Source organism: Maniola jurtina, chromosome 13, assembly GCF_905333055.1.
Source record: "Maniola jurtina chromosome 13, ilManJurt1.1, whole genome shotgun sequence".
Lineage (NCBI taxonomy): Eukaryota > Metazoa > Arthropoda > Insecta > Lepidoptera > Nymphalidae > Maniola > Maniola jurtina.
Genome location: NC_060041.1, coordinates 11,277,708 through 11,295,695, shown reverse-complemented (window position 1 = coordinate 11,295,695; position 17,988 = coordinate 11,277,708). Strand labels below are relative to the sequence as shown.

At 36.8% G+C, this 17,988-nt stretch overlaps 2 protein-coding genes across 2 annotated transcripts; one reads left to right on the top strand and one right to left on the bottom strand.

Annotated features, from left to right (window-relative positions):
- Positions 1-447: 447 nt before the first annotated feature.
- On the bottom strand, positions 448-16,635 carry LOC123871047 (protein suppressor of forked). The gene is made up of 18 exons (XM_045914608.1): positions 16,395-16,635; positions 16,115-16,306; positions 15,308-15,340; positions 12,624-12,721; positions 11,849-12,002; positions 11,079-11,172; positions 10,364-10,503; positions 9,150-9,341; positions 8,613-8,750; positions 8,146-8,288; positions 7,464-7,621; positions 6,673-6,839; positions 6,001-6,108; positions 5,227-5,315; positions 4,594-4,694; positions 1,754-1,888; positions 1,097-1,200; positions 448-630 (listed from the first exon to the last, which is right to left on the bottom strand). Exons 1-18 carry the CDS (start codon positions 16,419-16,421, stop codon positions 526-528), a joined length of 2,178 nt encoding a protein of 725 aa, XP_045770564.1. The 5' UTR covers positions 16,422-16,635; the 3' UTR covers positions 448-525.
- A 658-nt stretch (positions 16,636-17,293) lies between these two features.
- On the top strand, positions 17,294-17,770 carry LOC123871053 (U6 snRNA-associated Sm-like protein LSm2). Its single transcript, XM_045914614.1, has one exon. It carries the CDS (start codon positions 17,368-17,370, stop codon positions 17,653-17,655), a length of 288 nt encoding a protein of 95 aa, XP_045770570.1. The 5' UTR covers positions 17,294-17,367; the 3' UTR covers positions 17,656-17,770.
- The last annotated feature ends 218 nt before the right edge of the window (positions 17,771-17,988 follow it).

Sequence of the window (17,988 nt, the reverse complement as noted above, 5' to 3'; positions counted from 1 at the left end):
ACTACGATTGTATGAAACGAGTGACGGAGAGAGCCCTCTTAAGCCTGAGCGAAGTCAGTGTGGTCTATAAATCTCACCCTTACAACACTCAAACCTATCATATCGGCTGATTGTCACCCTCTCTGGCGCAGTGGTCCCGGGTTCAATTCCCGGTTGGGGTTTGGAATTTTATAATTTTTGGTTTGGTCTGATGGGAGACTTCGACCGTGGCTAGTTACCCTACCGGCAAAGCCGTGCTGCCATGCGATTTATCGTTCCGGTACGATGCCGTGTAGAAACCAAATTAGTATATGGATTTAATGAAAAACTGCCATACTCCTTCCAGGTTAGCCCGCTTCCATATTAGACTGCATCGTCACCACCAGGTGAGATTGCAGTCAAGGGTTAACATGTATCTGAATTTTAAAAAGTGCAATTTTGGGGTAAAATAAAAGCTAGGTTTCTTTAAAACATTATTTACTTCGTTTTATGTCAGCAATATTTGATTGGAACACTTCATATTGTATATTATATAGTAATAAAATCTTATTTCACTCTCTTCTGCTGTCGCTGCCTGTAAATGTCATTGAGCGGCGGCGCCACGCCCAGCTCGTCGTCATCGGAATCCTCACCTGCTTTTCTTCGACGAGCCTGTGGATCAAATAAGAGGCATTTATTGAATCCTACTAACACTAGAAACGCGAAAGTTTGTATGTATGTATGGATGTTTGTTACTCTTTCATGCAAAAACTACTTTGGAATGGAGATAGATTATACCCTGGATTAACACATAGGCTACTTTTTATCCCGGAAAATCAATGAGTTCCCATGGGATTTTTAATAACCTATTTCCACGGGAACGAAGTCGCGGGCATCAGCTAGTTTAAAATAGTTCGAATAAACCGTTAGATGTTGGGGTTCTAAGATGACAGTATGGTGACCGCGCACCGGCGCGTGTGGACTCTTCCAAAGGTCTCTTAGCCATACCTCTACCTTAGCCATAGTCCACCACTAGTGCGATTGGTTGTAAAGGGAGTAGAATAGATACAACAAAGATAGAAAGTATTCATGAAAAAAACTTACTAGATTAATTGTAGTAATGACAAGTTTTTATTACCTTGTTATTAGTGCTGATACCGTCATCATCCACTATCCAATGCACGGAGCGAGCTAGGTCGAACAGTTTGGTGTCACAGCCGTTTTCTTGGCTTGGAGCAGGCGCTATGTAAAAGAAAAACAATGTTAACCATCGATATTAGTAATGTATGTTGCTAAGGAGGAGAAAAAAAGAGTTTAGTTACCTTAGTAACATGTCAAAGGAATGAGTTTACTTACCTGTCGAGATTGATAAAATATTATGTTATCTGTCGATCATAGTAACATACTTGAGGAATCGTGTTACATTTCAATACTAGCTATAGTGCCTGGCAAACAACTTGGACCTGAAGCAGCGTAGTGGGCAAAAGTTGGCGAATCCGAGACGCGAAAGTCGACGTATCAACCAATTGTGTCCACTCGCATCGACTGATCAACCAATCGCGTGCACCCTCCCATTCGGCAGCCAATCGCTCCAATTCTCAAGTTGTTTGCCGGACACTATAACGTGACTTAGGAATCATGTTCATGTAGATCGAGAGTGGATTTCATATGCCATGTGAACGTTACATGCCCTTTTTAAAAATCGTTGGTCGAAAAGAACAGTGGTCAAAGTCTACTTGAATATAAAAATCTATTCTATTTTATTCATTATCCGCGTTCAAGGTTCATTACTCACGTTTGTCAGGCAGCGAGATCCTGTTGAACAGCTGAATGAGTCTGTCGACCGCCACGAAGGGCCCTCGGAAGCTCGAGGGCGGCGGCATTAGCGTGCACAAGTGCGCCGCGGCCGGTGGCATCGGGAACGTACCGCCTGGAATAAGAGATCACATTATATTATATAGTATAAGTAAATAATAGTTATAGGTAAGTACAAAAATAGTATTAAGATAGTATTGTAAGATTAAACAAACTAGATTATATTACTCTGTGATTAGACTTAGGGATCTTAGGTAGGTAGTTATTATTATTAGTTAGATTTTAGTGTAAATATAGTGTATGTATGTACATATATTATAACGTTAACGAGCGAACACAAGGAATGCCGGTGCACAGATACACCCGACCCAGGGTTATGCTGTATCTCAGTGGCACACTAATTTCGTGAAAATTTCTAATAATTAAATGTCAAACTCAAATTTTCTATTCGCTAACGTCAGTTTTTAACCAAGATGACGTCATAGACTACAACTCTCGATCATAGCCATTAATGGGATGGAATAGAAACCGGAAATGCTTTTTCACGTATGTTTTCGTATCGATAGTTTTTAAAACTCTATTCACTAAGCAAAAATGACAGTTTGTAATTAGAAACTTTATTAGGTGGCTACGATCGTTTTAACAACTAGTCGGGACCAGTGTTTTGCGACTCGCCACTATAATCCGTCCGTTTTATAGAGGTAATAATTTTTTAGCAATCTCAACGAATGTAGAGATGTTTTAATTTTAAAGGATTTTTATTAATTACAAATCGGCTGAATTCCGCTCGGTTTTTCAGAAAAATATATTATAATAAAAAATTGATACCTAGTACCTAGGTACTTATCTATTAGTTGTAAAAAGGTAAGTAATATAAAGTAAGGTTGGTTCGTCGGAGTTAAATTATTGTTATTTTGTAAGCAAGTAGGTACTATATTTTGTGGTTGTGTTAATGTTGTCACACTAATATTATAAAGGTGAAAGTTTGTATGTGTGTGCGTGTGTGTGCGTGCGTGTGTGTGTGTGTGTGTGTGTGTGTGTGTGTTTGTTACTCCTTCACGCAAAAACTACTGGCCGGATTTGGCTGAAATTTGGAATGGAGATAGATAATATCCAGGATTAGCACATGGGCTACTTTTTATCCCGGATAATCAAAGAGTTCCCACGGGATTTCAAAAAACTTAAATCCACGCGGATGAAGTCGCGGGCATCATCTAGTAGATAATAATTTAAAACAAATATGGCTCGTGCCGTATTGATGGGGCATGCTGAAGAGCAGCGCCAACAAAAGGCGCTACGGGTCCACAGGCGCAGGCTGCGCGCTATGTATAACCCAATGGAGCTGCCAGAAACAGAGTTCATTGCGAACTTTCGTTTGAGCAAGGCTGGCTACCAGCAGGTGTTAGAGGAACTCGGGCCTCACCTCCAAGCCGCTCGACGAAGGACAGCTGTTCGCATTGAACTAAAGGTGTCTCATGTAGGTACTAAAGTACCTATTTTTATCTTTGTACCTATTCTACTCCCTTTACAACCTCTCGCACTGCCAAGGGCCACTGGTAGAGATTTCTTATAGAGTGCTTCCCTGTCCACTTTTACTTTCTTTGTCTCTTAATTGTTACAACTTTCTGGTACAAAATAAAATAACAAATAAAAATAAAATTCTGGTATTTATATTGAGGAAGAAAATATTGAGATTAATTTAACACAAAAATTGGATTTTATATTTATTGCAGATCCTAGCAGCTCTGCATTTTTATGCCACGGGTACATATCAGCACCCAATGGGGACATCTATCTTCAATACGATGTCCCAACCATGTTTGATCCAATGAGATGACCCATCGCAATATCGCGATGGGTCTCTGCAAACTCGACCAAGAGTTCGAATTGGCGCACTGAGACTTTTCTTCTTGGAGGCATCTAAATAGACAAAATATGCTTCATGATTTCGTTCAAATTGTGTGCTGAAGGAATAATTAGGTAGGTACACAATAAAAGCACTAAAGAATACTGTAATTCTATAGTCATTCTATAGTCATAATTCAAAGTTAGGTACTACAAAACACTAATCTATGAAAACACAAAACCGTTTAAATTCAAGTCAAAGTTCAAACTGATGTAATGTCAATGTCAAATGCCCATAGATAATAATTAAAAACTAGTCGAAGTCGTACAATTTAAAAAGTCTTACATTTCTACGACGCTACCTGTCAGGCAGAGATATTTAATTTGGCCATATAAAGTCGATAAAATACGCTACTATGTTAATGTTGGCCAACTGCCAAGTGTTAGATACTCGTAATTAGTTAGCCACGCATTCGATACGGAATAGAAAAACACGTGACCTAAAGTTCATGGATTTCTAACTGGACTCAATGTCTAACGAAAACTTTCAAAGATACAGAATAGCCATGCTGGTTTATGAAACACCGGAATGGTAATTTCGTCACTGTAATTTTTTAAATGTATATTTATTTTTAAAATAAATAAATAATAATTAATTGTATAAAAAAGTGAGTGACTAAAAAGGACTAAACCTTTTGAGTTACTGTATAGTGATAAGTGAAAGTGGAACTAGTGTAAGTGATGTAAAAAATGTGTATCTACATATCAAGAAAGTTTAAGATGCGTCAATGGACAATTTCTTAGTAAAGGGTGATTCAAAAATATTTTCAGCGAATCTGTATACTCTTTCTCAAACAATGTTAGATGAAATAGCAAACAGATTACCCACGGCAATTTCAGTCCCCTTAACTTAGGAAAATTAGCTATTGACATAACCTGTGGATGTGACACAAAGTTACCTGTCATATGACTTACCCGATATAGGGTGCTCTCCTGGCAGTGGGTTAGCCTTTGGCTTGTAGGGAATCATCTGATTAGTGTCAGGTCTCGCTATGTCCTTGTTCGGATCATTATCCCTAAAATACAAGTTTAAACTATATTCTCAGTCACAATACTTTATAAGTTTATAGGAATAGAAATTTAAATAGCTAATTCTGTTTTACATAACCTCAAACTAAAATTACAGATGTTGCTATCCCGTTCATAATGCTTCGCGCGGAAAAGGATAGCACTAGGATTTAGTTAGACCTGTCAATTTAATTTAGTTTAGAGATTGTGTAGTGACTAATTTTGTTGTAACTAAAATGGCAGGTCTAAGGCGAGCGTACTTTGACTTTGCTCAGACTAAAGCTTCAGTTAAGATGAGACGGTTTTATGTCAGCAGTATAGCGCTGTCTCATTTTAACAGTGTTTTAAGTCTAAGCAAAGTCAAAGTGCGCTTTAAAGATCTCAACCTAAATGCACTCTCCTTCTGCTCCCTGCGGAAAAGGATAGCGCTAGATTTAGACCTGTTAGAGATTGTATACAACAGAATTAGCAACAATATTAGGATGAAGTAAAATGATTTCAGTAAAATTTTCTCAAATTAGGAAGTAAGCAAGTACATACTTTTGACCCAATATGACCGCCGCTAGTTCTGGCGATATGCCCGCCAGAGGTCCGCCAAGAGCCCACGATTTGTTGGACATCGATGCTACCTGTGCAATCACACTAATATTATAAAGGAGAAAGTTTGTATGTGTATGTGTGTGTGTGTGTGAGTGTGTGTGTTTGTTACTCCTTCACGCAAAAACTACTGGACGGGTTGGGCTGAAATTTAGAATGGAGGTAGATTATACCCTGGATTAGCACATAGGCTACTTTTTGTCCCGGAAAGTTAAAGAGTTCCCACGGGAATTTAAAAAAACCTACATCCACGCGAACGAAGTCGCGGGTATCAGAGAGTGCAAGAATAAAGCTTTCATTTACCACAAAGTAACTGATGAAATAAATTACCCGTCAATATTGTTTATTTATTTATTTGGGAAATTATTTTACCTTTAAATCCATCCATATAACATAATAAATGCGAAATTCTGCCTGCTAGCTTTTCACCGCCCATCAATTTAACTGACTTTGATAAAATTTTGTAAAGAGATAGCTTGCATCCCAGGGAAGGATTTAGGCTACTTTTGGTGACGAAGTACCAAAGAGTTCCTACTGTCGATATTAGTAACTTTTGAGTTACCAAATTGCCCGGTTAGTAACATATCTGAGGTATTGAATTACCTGTCGATATTAGAACATAATATTTGAGGAATTAAGTTACCTGTCAAAAGGAATTGACAGAACCAATGAAAATGCACAAGTGTACTTCAATCAAATTTTAATTTAAAATCTTACCTCAGTATACCCAATAGATTTCAACTCGGCGATACTACAAGGGTAGAGATCCAAGAACTTGTATCTATCCACCAACTGAGCAGTCTCTTTGCCTTCGAACTCTTTGATCTGTAGAAATTAAAACCATTGATTGACACAGAAAATAGTTTTTTCCATAATTTTTGCAAAAGATTTAATATGGTAGGATTTGGATAAACCAAAAACGGTCTAAGGAATATCGTGGAAAACGTCTTTCAGTATCATCAGTGTTAGGGATCTTCATTGGCGATTCCGGCCAGTACCAAATTGTATTAGGGATATTCGGCTCTTAAATCCACTCAGGTGAGGCAGCAGTCATCTTGTTGTATTTGAATAAAACGCAGAGCAGTTCAACACACGCCCATTTTACTCTGGTTCAAAACACAGAGAGAGGGCATAATACATTTTTCACAGATTAAATATGATACTGACACAGATTAAATATGATTAAGTAGATTAAAAAAGTTTAGTGATGTCAAAATACTAAACAATCAGTACTATCACCTGTCTTTGTTTTTCATAGCATTCTGGTTACACCCTGTATAGTAAGTACCTACTTTGAATAAATGATTTGACTTTTGAATGGAGAAAATCAAATGAAAAAAATATAGTTGTAGCTATAAATATTGATTCAGTAATAGTCATAACACAAACCTTTTCAAGAACCGCCTGTCTTCGTTTCTCCACCTTCACAATACTGACCAAGTCACCAATGTTGGACTCAAACTCCAGAAACCTGTTCCAAATATCCACCGAGCTCTCTGGTTTAAGACTGCCTGATGATAGAACACGCTCGAATAGTACGCGCGTATTGTTGTCCTCTGTCAAAGTGATAATTTAAATTACTGAGATCCATATTGAATTTATTGCAAAAATCATCAATAAAACAAAACATACTACTACTTAAACTAACTACTTAACTAATTAACTGTAAATATACTACAACTTTTCATCAAAAAAATCGAAACACTTTCCAGCTAAAAGTTGTTTTGTGTTTCGATTTTTTTAATGAGAAGTATATTTGATGTATATTAACAATACCTGAAATCAAAAACATTGAAATTCTTAAGACAATTTTTGAAGTACAAAGTTAGCTACCTGCAGAACGAAGCGGAACAGTGTTGTACGGAAATATTTTATTATGGCACAAGTGTGGTAATATATTTGTTGCCTTGCTTTTTTAATTTGTCACATAAATAACTGTTATAGATCCCAATCACTACCTATATTATAAATGCGAAAGTGTTTTTGCTTGTTGATTTGCTGGTTTGTCCTTCAATCACGCCGCAAAGAGACAGCAGATCGGCGTGATTATTTGAGCTCAAGATCTGGAGAGTGATATAGGCTACTTCTTATCCGGAAAATCCAAGAATTCCCACAAGATTTTAATAATCCACACGGACGAAGTCGCGTGTATCAGTAAGTATAGTAAAAATTTGACTCACCGTTAAGATGTGACAAGTAGTCGATATAGCAAAGCACGTATTCGGGGCAGTGCGAGAACTTCTTGAGGCCGAGCTCGAAGATACGGAACGCGATGTTCTTGTCCTTCGAGCAATAGTACTCCATCAGGGCCGCCGCGACAAACACGTGGTACTGGGACCTGAACCATGTGATAGTAATATGTTTAAGTCAAATAAAAAAAAAATCAATACATTTTGTAGTAAAGTAGCTGTTATTACGCCCCTATCGAAACTGTAAAGTCGACTATTGCCGCACACGTGCGATAAAACATTCATCTGATTGTTTTTTGACAATTTGTTGTATGGATAAAATATCAAATATTTAAAATGATCTCTTATACATTAAATTCGCTGTTATACATTAAAACACTATACAATATTCTGACTTTAGGCAGATTCTGGATCAGAAACCGTTGAAGCCCTGTTTGCAGGTTTACTATTTATGTAGATACTGGTAGACCATCAACATGTATAGAAATAATTAATTGCGTTGCGTATTTATTTATATATTTTTATTTTTCATGTCCCAGAATTGTAGTTAAAAAAGTACCTAATAATAAATCAAGTAACCATTGGACATGCTTATTTCTTAACAGAGATTTCTTTATGCATTGAGATTAAGCTGATTTTGGATAAAAATCGGGAACAAGAAAAAAATATTTACCTGGGGTCCTCCCTAGCGCGTTTAAACACGGTTCTAGCGGATTTGATGCCCTCAGCTCGGCGCGCGAATTTCATGTACTGCACGTATGCTAGTGTGGGTTCGATGTCTTCCATGTCCAAATAACGCGTATATACTTGATGGACCTAAACAAATGAGTGAGATTGGTGTAGCTGTACCCAATTTGGTTACATTTTATCTGAATAAAAGGAAAATCTGACTGACTGCTATCAAAGCACAGCTCAAACTAATAGATTTGATATCCCACTCGATACAATAGCAAAAAAAATTGGGATCCCCACATTTTTGTATGTAACATCTGTCAGATCGTTTTGTTTTTCGTATAAAATGTAGCCTGTCATCATAATAACGAATCACTACGGTGGAACATAAACAAACCTACATACATACATGTACATAGACTGCTAAAAACATAACCCTTCCTTTTGGCTTTAAAATTAGGTAAATACCTTATTATAGTGCAGCCTGCTCTCTTCGTAATCCGCGTGGGCGAAGTGCAGCAGAGTGGAATGTTTGAGCGGGCCGCTCGTGGCCCTCTCGTATACAGCGGCCGCCTCGTCAGAGAACAGACGGGCAGCGTTGGAGTCCTAATTATGTGAACAGTACATAAGCGTCGAAAACATTTCTAGGACAGATCATATATTTTCTGATTAAACTGATTTATAACGTTCAAAAAGTGTACGATTGTACTTTGAATAAAATATTTGACTTTGACTTTACTGTTGTTTAACATTCTAACATTGAGTAATGAATAAGGTATCAGCTATGCTCAAGTCTGTGACTTTCATTTATTTTTCCTCGGCATCGAACTAGGCTACTTCGTTTCTCGAAAAAGCCGTGATGCGAGGAAAAACTAAACAGAATGTCTGCTTGTATCGCTTATGCGTTTAATCGAGAAGCTACTTTGTGTGCTAAGTGAGGTAAGGACCCTGAACATGTCTAACACTAGCCATTCATAAAATTACTGTAGAAAATTATTTTTTTACCCCTTTCTCCTGTAAAAGCTTTGCAGAATGATCTAGAAACTGTGCAGCTTGATGCCATACGTCCGGATGGTGAGCTAGACACAACAGACACTGCTCTATAGCGAACATGACGCGTCGGGCCACGAGCGCGGTGTCTTCCGAGCGTAGAGGGTTCGAACGCTCCCAGGTTATATATTTCTTCCACAGTTCCACCTGTCAAAAGATAGTTTACTTTGATTTGGAATTTTGCTGACAAAACCATTTAAAAACATTACTACGTACTCAATTATTACGTATTCAATTTTACCTCAATACCTATTTCAACTGATTCCTTTGACCTTCGCAATGACAGCTGGATTTTGTTCAAAATCGACAATATACGTCCTCTAAGACATCCTTCTCTGAACGCGTCGAGATGATTGTGAGTAATAAATACATGTATTGAACTATTAGCTGATGCCCGCGACTTCGTTCGTGTGGATTTACATTTTTCAAAATCCCGCGGGAACTCATTGATTTTCCGGGATAAAAAGTAACCTATGTGTTAATCCAGGGTATAATCTATCTCAATTCCAAATTTCATCCAAATCCGTTCAGCCGTTTTTGCGTGATTGAGTAACAAACATCCACACTTTCACATTTAAGTATAATAATACTAGCTGATGCCCGCGACTTCGTTCGCGTGGATGTAGGTTTTTTAAAATTCCCGTGGGAACTCTTTGATTTTCCGGGATAAAAAGTAGCCTATGTGCTAATCCAGGGTATAATCTATCTCCATTCTAAATTTCAGCCCAATCCGTCCAGTAGTTTTTGCGTGAAGGAGTAACAAACATACACACACACACACATACACATACAAACTTTCTCCTTTATAATATTAGTGTGATATTAGGACTAGCTGTGCCCGCGACTTCGTATAGTGACTTTTCGGGCAGCATATTTTTTTTAAATTGACATAACTTTTTTATTTATGAACCGATTGACATGAAATAAACACTAAATGTTAAGTGAAGCTTACTACAATATATTAGTGAAAACCGTATCTAAATCGAATAAGCCGTTTCTGATATTAGCGTGCACAAACACACAGACAAACAGACAAAAAAAAATTAATTACAATTTCGGGTACGGCATCGATATAATAACAACCCCTGCTACTTTTTTTTATATATTTCCATTGTACAGACACCACTTTTCTACAATTTTAATATATGTAATATAGATTAGGATCAAACCTGTTTCATCTCCTCCCGGTCGGCGGTGGGCGGCGTGGCAGGCATGTTTCTGTTCAGGCCTCGAGTCACTGTCTCTAATTCCTTGGCAACTCTTCGCGCGTTCATGTATTCGCGAGATCGTTCCATTGCCATACGTTCCGCTAAAATGTGTCATCCATACTAATATTATAAATGCTAGTATGTAGTTTAGATACAATTATTTAGTGCCACTGATTATAGAAGTCCTGATTATATCCTATCTCAAGTACCTACCTTATTATATTATATAGTATATACTATAGTATTGTACCTACTGACAGTTTGACAGGTAGATCCCATGTAGTGATCTGTCTCTGAGTGAGTAGGTGTTTCTGTCTGCTAGCTTTTCACAGCCCAAGAGTTTAACCGATTTTGAGAAAGGTACAGAGTTAGCTTACATCCCGGGGATGGACATGGGCTATTTTTTGTCCCGAAAAATCAAAGAGTTTCCACGGGATTCTTAAAGGCTCATCAGTTTATCCTATTTATATGAAATTATATGAAATTTGGTACAGAGGTAGTTTGTATCCCGGAAATTGACATAAGAAAGCAAAGAGCAAAGAAACTCCCCAACGGGATTTTCAAAAATCTAAAGCCACGCGACGATACGTTGACGTACGACGACGTCGCGGGCATCGTCAAGTTAGAAATAGTTTCTTCTTTAAAAAATAAAGTTTAAAAAAAGTTAGAATCTTACCAATAATAGTATTGATGCCTTGTTCAAATGCTATGTAGTCTTTCCATAGAGTTTCGATACCAATTATAGGTGTTATAACAGCTCGTTGATATACCTGTGGAATATTGATTATGATATTTAAATTATTGTTTTAATACAAGTTTTGTATTGTATTGAGTTTTATACATTATCAATGTTCTCCTCTTCAATGCAGGTTTTGATTATATCATTTACATCTTGTGATACGGTAGAACTGTCTAGATGAGCCTTCATTAGCTGGTCCTGAATGTTCTACTAGTATTACAAGATACACACGAAACTTAAATATTCCGAAGTTATTTTTTACTTTCATTCATTCATTATTTTTTAGAAACAGCGTAGGTATATTTATATTCTTTGCAAAGAGTTGCGTGACTCATTCTAATAACATTAAAGGCATTATCGGTACCTATTGGAAAATTCGTTGCAAGCTCTAGTGGTGCGAACGTACAGTACAACCAAATTAATAATGCGCATGTAGATCTTCGCTAATTGTCGTATTCCGAATCATTGAATCGTAAGAGCCCTAAACAATGCACTTGCATTTTGCACCTTGTTATAAACAAATATGAGTCAATATCATGTGTATCATACGACCGTTGCCGAACAGTGACGAAGATTTCTATGCGCATTATTAATTTGGTTGTACTGTATGGGAGTCTTATCCGTGATGCAAGATCACCGTAACATAATACCACTCTCCTTCTGATCAGAGAGCTAGAAGTTTGCGGCGACTGTTAAATTATTTTCACCTTTCTAACAGCAGAAATCTTCTGATTCTCAGCATAAGAGCCCACTGCATCGACTGCTTTCAGAAATGTCACATAGTCATTCCAGATTGGGTAAGCATGGATGTCCAAGCCAATCTTGTCTAACGCAAAATCGTACGCCTGCGCCATTTTCTCTCTGAAACAGGTGTTTAGCTGAAAAAACTTTCAATCACCAAATAAATAATTTTAGTCTCCTGAAAGTTAAAAAGATTATGGACACTATTAGCAGTCAACTATTAAATATGATATTTAATAGTATTTTAATAAATAGTATTTTTTAATTTCAGTAGTCGACATGGACAGGCCTGCCACCAAAGTTTAACAGTTTCAGTGTAATGATCGAAATCACCAATGATTAGCGGATTTCCTCACTATTGGCTAGACTACACAGATGAAGCAAGAATGCCATAAACAGCCATTTCCAACTGCTGTGGTCCTTGCAGTGCACAACATGATAATCCCAAGCTTTGATAGCACGCAATACTATTAAACTCGTCATATTCCTCGTATTGTATCCAAACGAAGCGTTTAATCTTATTTATCACACTTATCTAGCCCATCCATTGCGACTTACTTTTAGTCTTCGATATTTTTTAATAACATGTTTTGAATATTGTTTACTTATAAAAACATTTATAAAAATTGTGGCATTCTGGCATGGAGTTTCGCAAGGGAGAATCTTGGGCCACCTACATTTCCTGATATACATTGGACACTATCTAAGCAATATGAGGCATCTTGCATAGTATATACGTACTTGTAGGTAGGTAACATGCATTTAGTTTCCTTAACGTAGTTGAGGTAGAGGCGCCACAGTTCGATATTCAGGATCTTCATCAAGCATCTCTGAAACAACTGGCGCAGGCACAAAGAATTTTGAAGTGATTAGTTTTTCTAAATGTAAGATATAGCAGAATTACACTTACACTGGAACTCATAGTCAAGATAGAGGCTTCTTTAGAGGAGGATGATTCAAATGGCATGTTTTTTTTTTAATTATATAGACTAGCGCTTGGCTGCAATCAGACCTGCTAGCAAGTGATGATGCAGCCTAAGATGGAGCGCGCTTGCCTAGAAGTTGCCTATTCACTCTTGACTTGAAGGTACCCATATTATAGGTGGAAGGGAAAACTGACGCCGGAAGGGCGTTCTATATCCTAGCTGTTCGAATTAGGAAAGAGGAAGCAAATCGTTTCGTACGTGTTCGAGGAATTTCAACTACGTACGGATGCAGACCTTGACGATGCTTGGTAGTACGATGGTAGAAAGGTGAAGGAGGAACCAGGTCAAAGAGTTCTTGTGCACACTCTCCGAAATATATCCTGATGTGTCATATTCAACCTTCATGCAATGCATTAAGATTGTGTACGACACAATGGTCATGTCACCTGAATCATCCTCTAAAGAAGCCCCTATCTTGACTATGAATTCCGGTGTTAGATGTTAGTGTTAACCTGAATTCGGACACTTGACACGCAGCCTAGAATCTAAATATAGAGGTCTAAAGCGCGTAACAGGCTTTAAAGCGAGTGGTCGGACCAGCGAAGAGACCATGCACCGTTTGGCCGCCACTACCACTCAGAACGCTTGTAGCTAAGAATTTTTGATTGAGTGCCCCACCCCGCCCCGTCTGATGCTCAACTAGAGCACATATAGATGCCTTATATGGAAGCATGTCAAAATTTTCTAAAGAACATATTTGACATCATTAATCTACACATGGTTGTTAGCCTATATGCATCCGAATACTGGTAAATGGCAGAGTATAATACAACTAGTATTATTTAGAACAAACTGATTCGTCCTGGCTTAGAGAGTATGTCTAAAAAGGAACAGGGAAAAATTAAAGAAAAAACTAGAATAAAATCAGTTCACAACTTTAAGATTAGCTCTTTCAAATTGATAGATGAGGTTGGCTTACCAATAGGACACTAAATAGGATTATATAATCATGAATATTAATTTAATACATACCCAATGTGGCAAATAACAGCAAGATGCTAAGGCAAAATTGGCAATTTTTTCATTCATTTTTAGTTACCTAGTCTTACTATGATGTTATTTAGGAATCTTAGCGGAATGGTGTGGTCATTATTTCAACTATGTATTTTCAAAATTGTAGCTTGACATGTCTTCCTGATGGTAATGATAACAATTCAGTGTCGACACATACAGCCTAAGTGGAGTGGATCAGAATAATTTTGAAAGCAACTTATGGTCTTCGCATGTAACAGACTTGACGCTGACTCTACTCACAGTAAAGCATAGGAATGTGAGCTTTATATTGTGTTCCTTACAGTGGAATTTTTAAAGCATCATACTCACACACTTATATTTCATGCACCAATGTTGAAAATTCACATTTCCATGCTTTACTGTGAGTTAAGTCAGAGTGGAGTTAGCATCCTCTGTGTAGTGAGTGAAGACCTTTAAACTCAGCTTTATGTACTTTGACTCAATGGAAGGATGGCAAGCCGCTGTTATGCTATACTATTTTTTGTTATACCATTACAAGTTAGCCCTTGACTGCGATCTCACCAGGTGGTAAGTGATGATGCAGTCTAAGGTGGTAGTGAGCTACCTTGGAAGGGGTATGGCAGCTTTTATTAAACCCATGTCCTTCTTGGCTTCTACACAGCATCATACCAGAACACTAAGTCACCTAATTTCTTAGTGTTTATAAAGAAATCCATATTTGCAACACTTATCAGTTATCACAGTGCATAATCTAGCAGGTACAAAGGGAAAAATAAACGTGCACCCTGGTAACCTACTATAATACTTAACATGAGTATAGGTACTTTTGGATGGTTAACTTTTAACGGATCAACTCTAACTTGCATTAATTTTTTGAAGTTAACTTTTTAAGTAGTGAAATAACAATTTATGAATTTAATTTTTTTGATTAACTCTGCCCACCTGTGTTTTCATCAGTCAGAAGATTGATAAGTTTCTGATCATGAAAATCATGTTAGATCACACCACCTGATGGTGTATGAAAAATGTAAAATAAATTGTAATTGAATATTGTAGGGATAATTACATGTCAAGAGTGACCCTCAATGGCAAATAATCTTATGAACATTGATATACCATGTACTTAAAATGTTTTTTAAATGTTTGATTTCCTAAAATAGTATGCACAAACAACCAGAACAATCCTGTTTTTCTAACTAATATGTATTTGCCAAAGAAAATCACCTCCAACATGTCTGAACACAACAACCCTAGCTGAATAAAAAGATAATTCAGATTCGGTTTTACATTTATTTCATCTTATAACTAAATTATACACAAATCAGTCCTTTTTGTCTATGAGACAATAATTATTTTTACGCTGTTTATAGTTTAGCTGTTATTCCTTTATTTTTAATACTAATATCACAAACATAATACTTATAATTAATTAAGTAACTTAATTTACACTAATACCATACTGACCTTTTCTACTCTTTCAAAGTTTCTCGCTTTCATCTGAAAATGTAAAATTATACTTTTAATTATATGATTATATTCAACATAGGCTTAGAATGTTCTTTGATTAAACAATGAGGACTTAATACATAACTTTTGTTTAAGATAGGTTTGTTTAGGTAAACTGAACAATCTCCAAAAGAACTCAAAATTAAAATCGAAACCTACAATTTATATTAAGTTAATAATGAAATATGCCTGAAGGCATCAAAAAAGCTTTGGCCTTTGGATGAAATCATGTCAGGTTTTTTTTTTTTATTCACTATAGGTAAGCGCTTGACCACAATCACACCTGATGGAAAGTGATGATGTGACGCCTTTACCTAGAAGGTGCCTATTCACTCTTGTTTTAAAGATTCCCGGATTGTAATTGGTAGGAAACACAGATCGCGGAAGAGTATTCTAAACCTTAGCCATGCATATGAGGAATGAAGACGCAAAACGTTTCGTGCGTGGTTGGTCATAAGCATCAAATATCATCATCATATTCCATCTGTTGCCCGTCTACTACTGAGCAGACACCTCAAAGAATGAGAAGTATTTAGGTCATAGTCTGCCATGCTGGCCCAGTGCAGATTGGCAGACTTCACACACCTTTGAGAATATTATGGAGAACTCTGAAGCATGGAGTTTCACACGATGTTTTCCTTCGCCATTAAATCAAGTGATATTTAATAGATTAAAACGCACATAAGCACTAAACTCAATGTAACATTAGTTAATGTTACATTGAGCTGATTATAATACCTGTATGATATTTTCATAAACACTTACCTCCTGCTCAATATAGATCTTCCAGTACCTCCCCGTGGTCGGGAACGCTGCAATAAGCTTCTCGTACATAGTCCGAACCTCACTTATAGGCCTCGTTTGAGCTTCCCGGATCAAGAGGGACCAGGAATCGACGTCATAGAGATTTGCCTCCACCGCCCGCTGGGCGCGAGTCAACCTTTCGTTTCCCCAATCCTAGGAAATAGCATCAATTGGAACTTTTAATTTAAAGTAAAAGTTTTGCTCATTCAATGTTATTTATTTGTGTTGATTTTTTACTTACAATTTCGGCATTTTCGTCCGCTGTCATATTGGTAGCGTCTACGCTTTGATCACAGCTATAGAACTTGTTTGTACATTAAAAACTTATCGTAGTCGAGGTAAAAGAGAATAAGTAGTTATTTTTACAGCGCTGTAAACAAATTATTGATTTTATATGATTAAAAATACTACATTTGCAAATATATTGAAATATATTAATTAACTGCAACCATTAATATCTCTATGACTGCAACAAACTACAATGTCAAAATGTCAAACGACAAAAAAACGTAGGTACTAGGTAGTGATTAGGAACATACTCTTTGGTAAAAATACATCAGACAATGTAACCATCTCAAAAATTTCTAAATTCGCCAACACTAGCTAAAAATCTACCCAAATCTGCCAATCTCAACTTTTGAAAATGCAAAAAATATGCCATCGCAAAAATAATTATAAGTCATGAAAGCTTTTCGAGATAATTTTGCACGAATTTCGCACGAAAACTCAGAACACTATAAGTTTTCTACTTTTACTACGAAAATTATAAGGACTTCATTGAAATCTGCCAAGATTTTATGCTGCTTTTTTAAAGGGTCAGCCTAACCTACCAGCAGCGTTAGAAGTTAAGAGCCAAATCTGCCCAAATTGCAGAGATCTGTCACAAATGGTCACACTGACCACAGAAAATCAAGAATTTCAAAACATCCTGTAACTGGCTTTTTTTTTGGTTTTGCGCCTCTTGGAGTGGTTATGGCACACTAAAAGTTACAGACGAACGACCATAAAACCATAAGGCTAGTCTACACTGCCGGATCCGGATTCAATTTTCGAATAGTCCAATATAATAATATACTCTGTAGAATAGTCCATCTATTATACTCCGCACTTTATCTGTGGCTGAAATGTCAAAAAGCTGTCGAAGTCAAAAATAATTTTTATTTTTTGGAGCAATTCATTGTATTGTTGATTTGCCGCTTTCTAAGTAAACAAAAATGTTATTTTATTCGTTCTTCAAATCGCTTGTTGGTAAAGACGTCGTGGTGGAGCTCAAAAATGACCTTAGTATTTGCGGTACCCTTCATTCTGTAGACCAATATCTTAATATAAAATTGTCGGACATAAGCGTCATAGATCCAGACAAGTATCCTCACATGTTATCAGTAAAGAACTGCTTTATAAGAGGTTCTGTGGTGCGCTATGTACAGTTACCAGCTGATGAAGTGGACACGCAGCTACTCCAAGACGCAGCGAGGAAGGAAGCGACGGTTTCAACGAGATAATATTATAACCTAAAACTTTTGTGTAAACCCTCAAATTTCTTCTAGTTTGTGTAATTGAAGTGCGTGTAAATATTAAGTGTAAGCTTATCGAATTAAAACGATGTGATGTGAACTAGTAATGTTTTACTCTCACTGATTAGTACCTATCATATTGACCATTCCAATTCTATAGTAGATTCACTTAACAATAATTTGAAAGTACTTGTGAAATTTATTTGAATAAAAAAGCCATTTATATTCCTACTCCTATATATTTGAGTCATTTCACTACTCCCCAGTCATTAACCACATTCCACTAAGTTAACAAAATTAAAATCAACCAAAAATATTTAA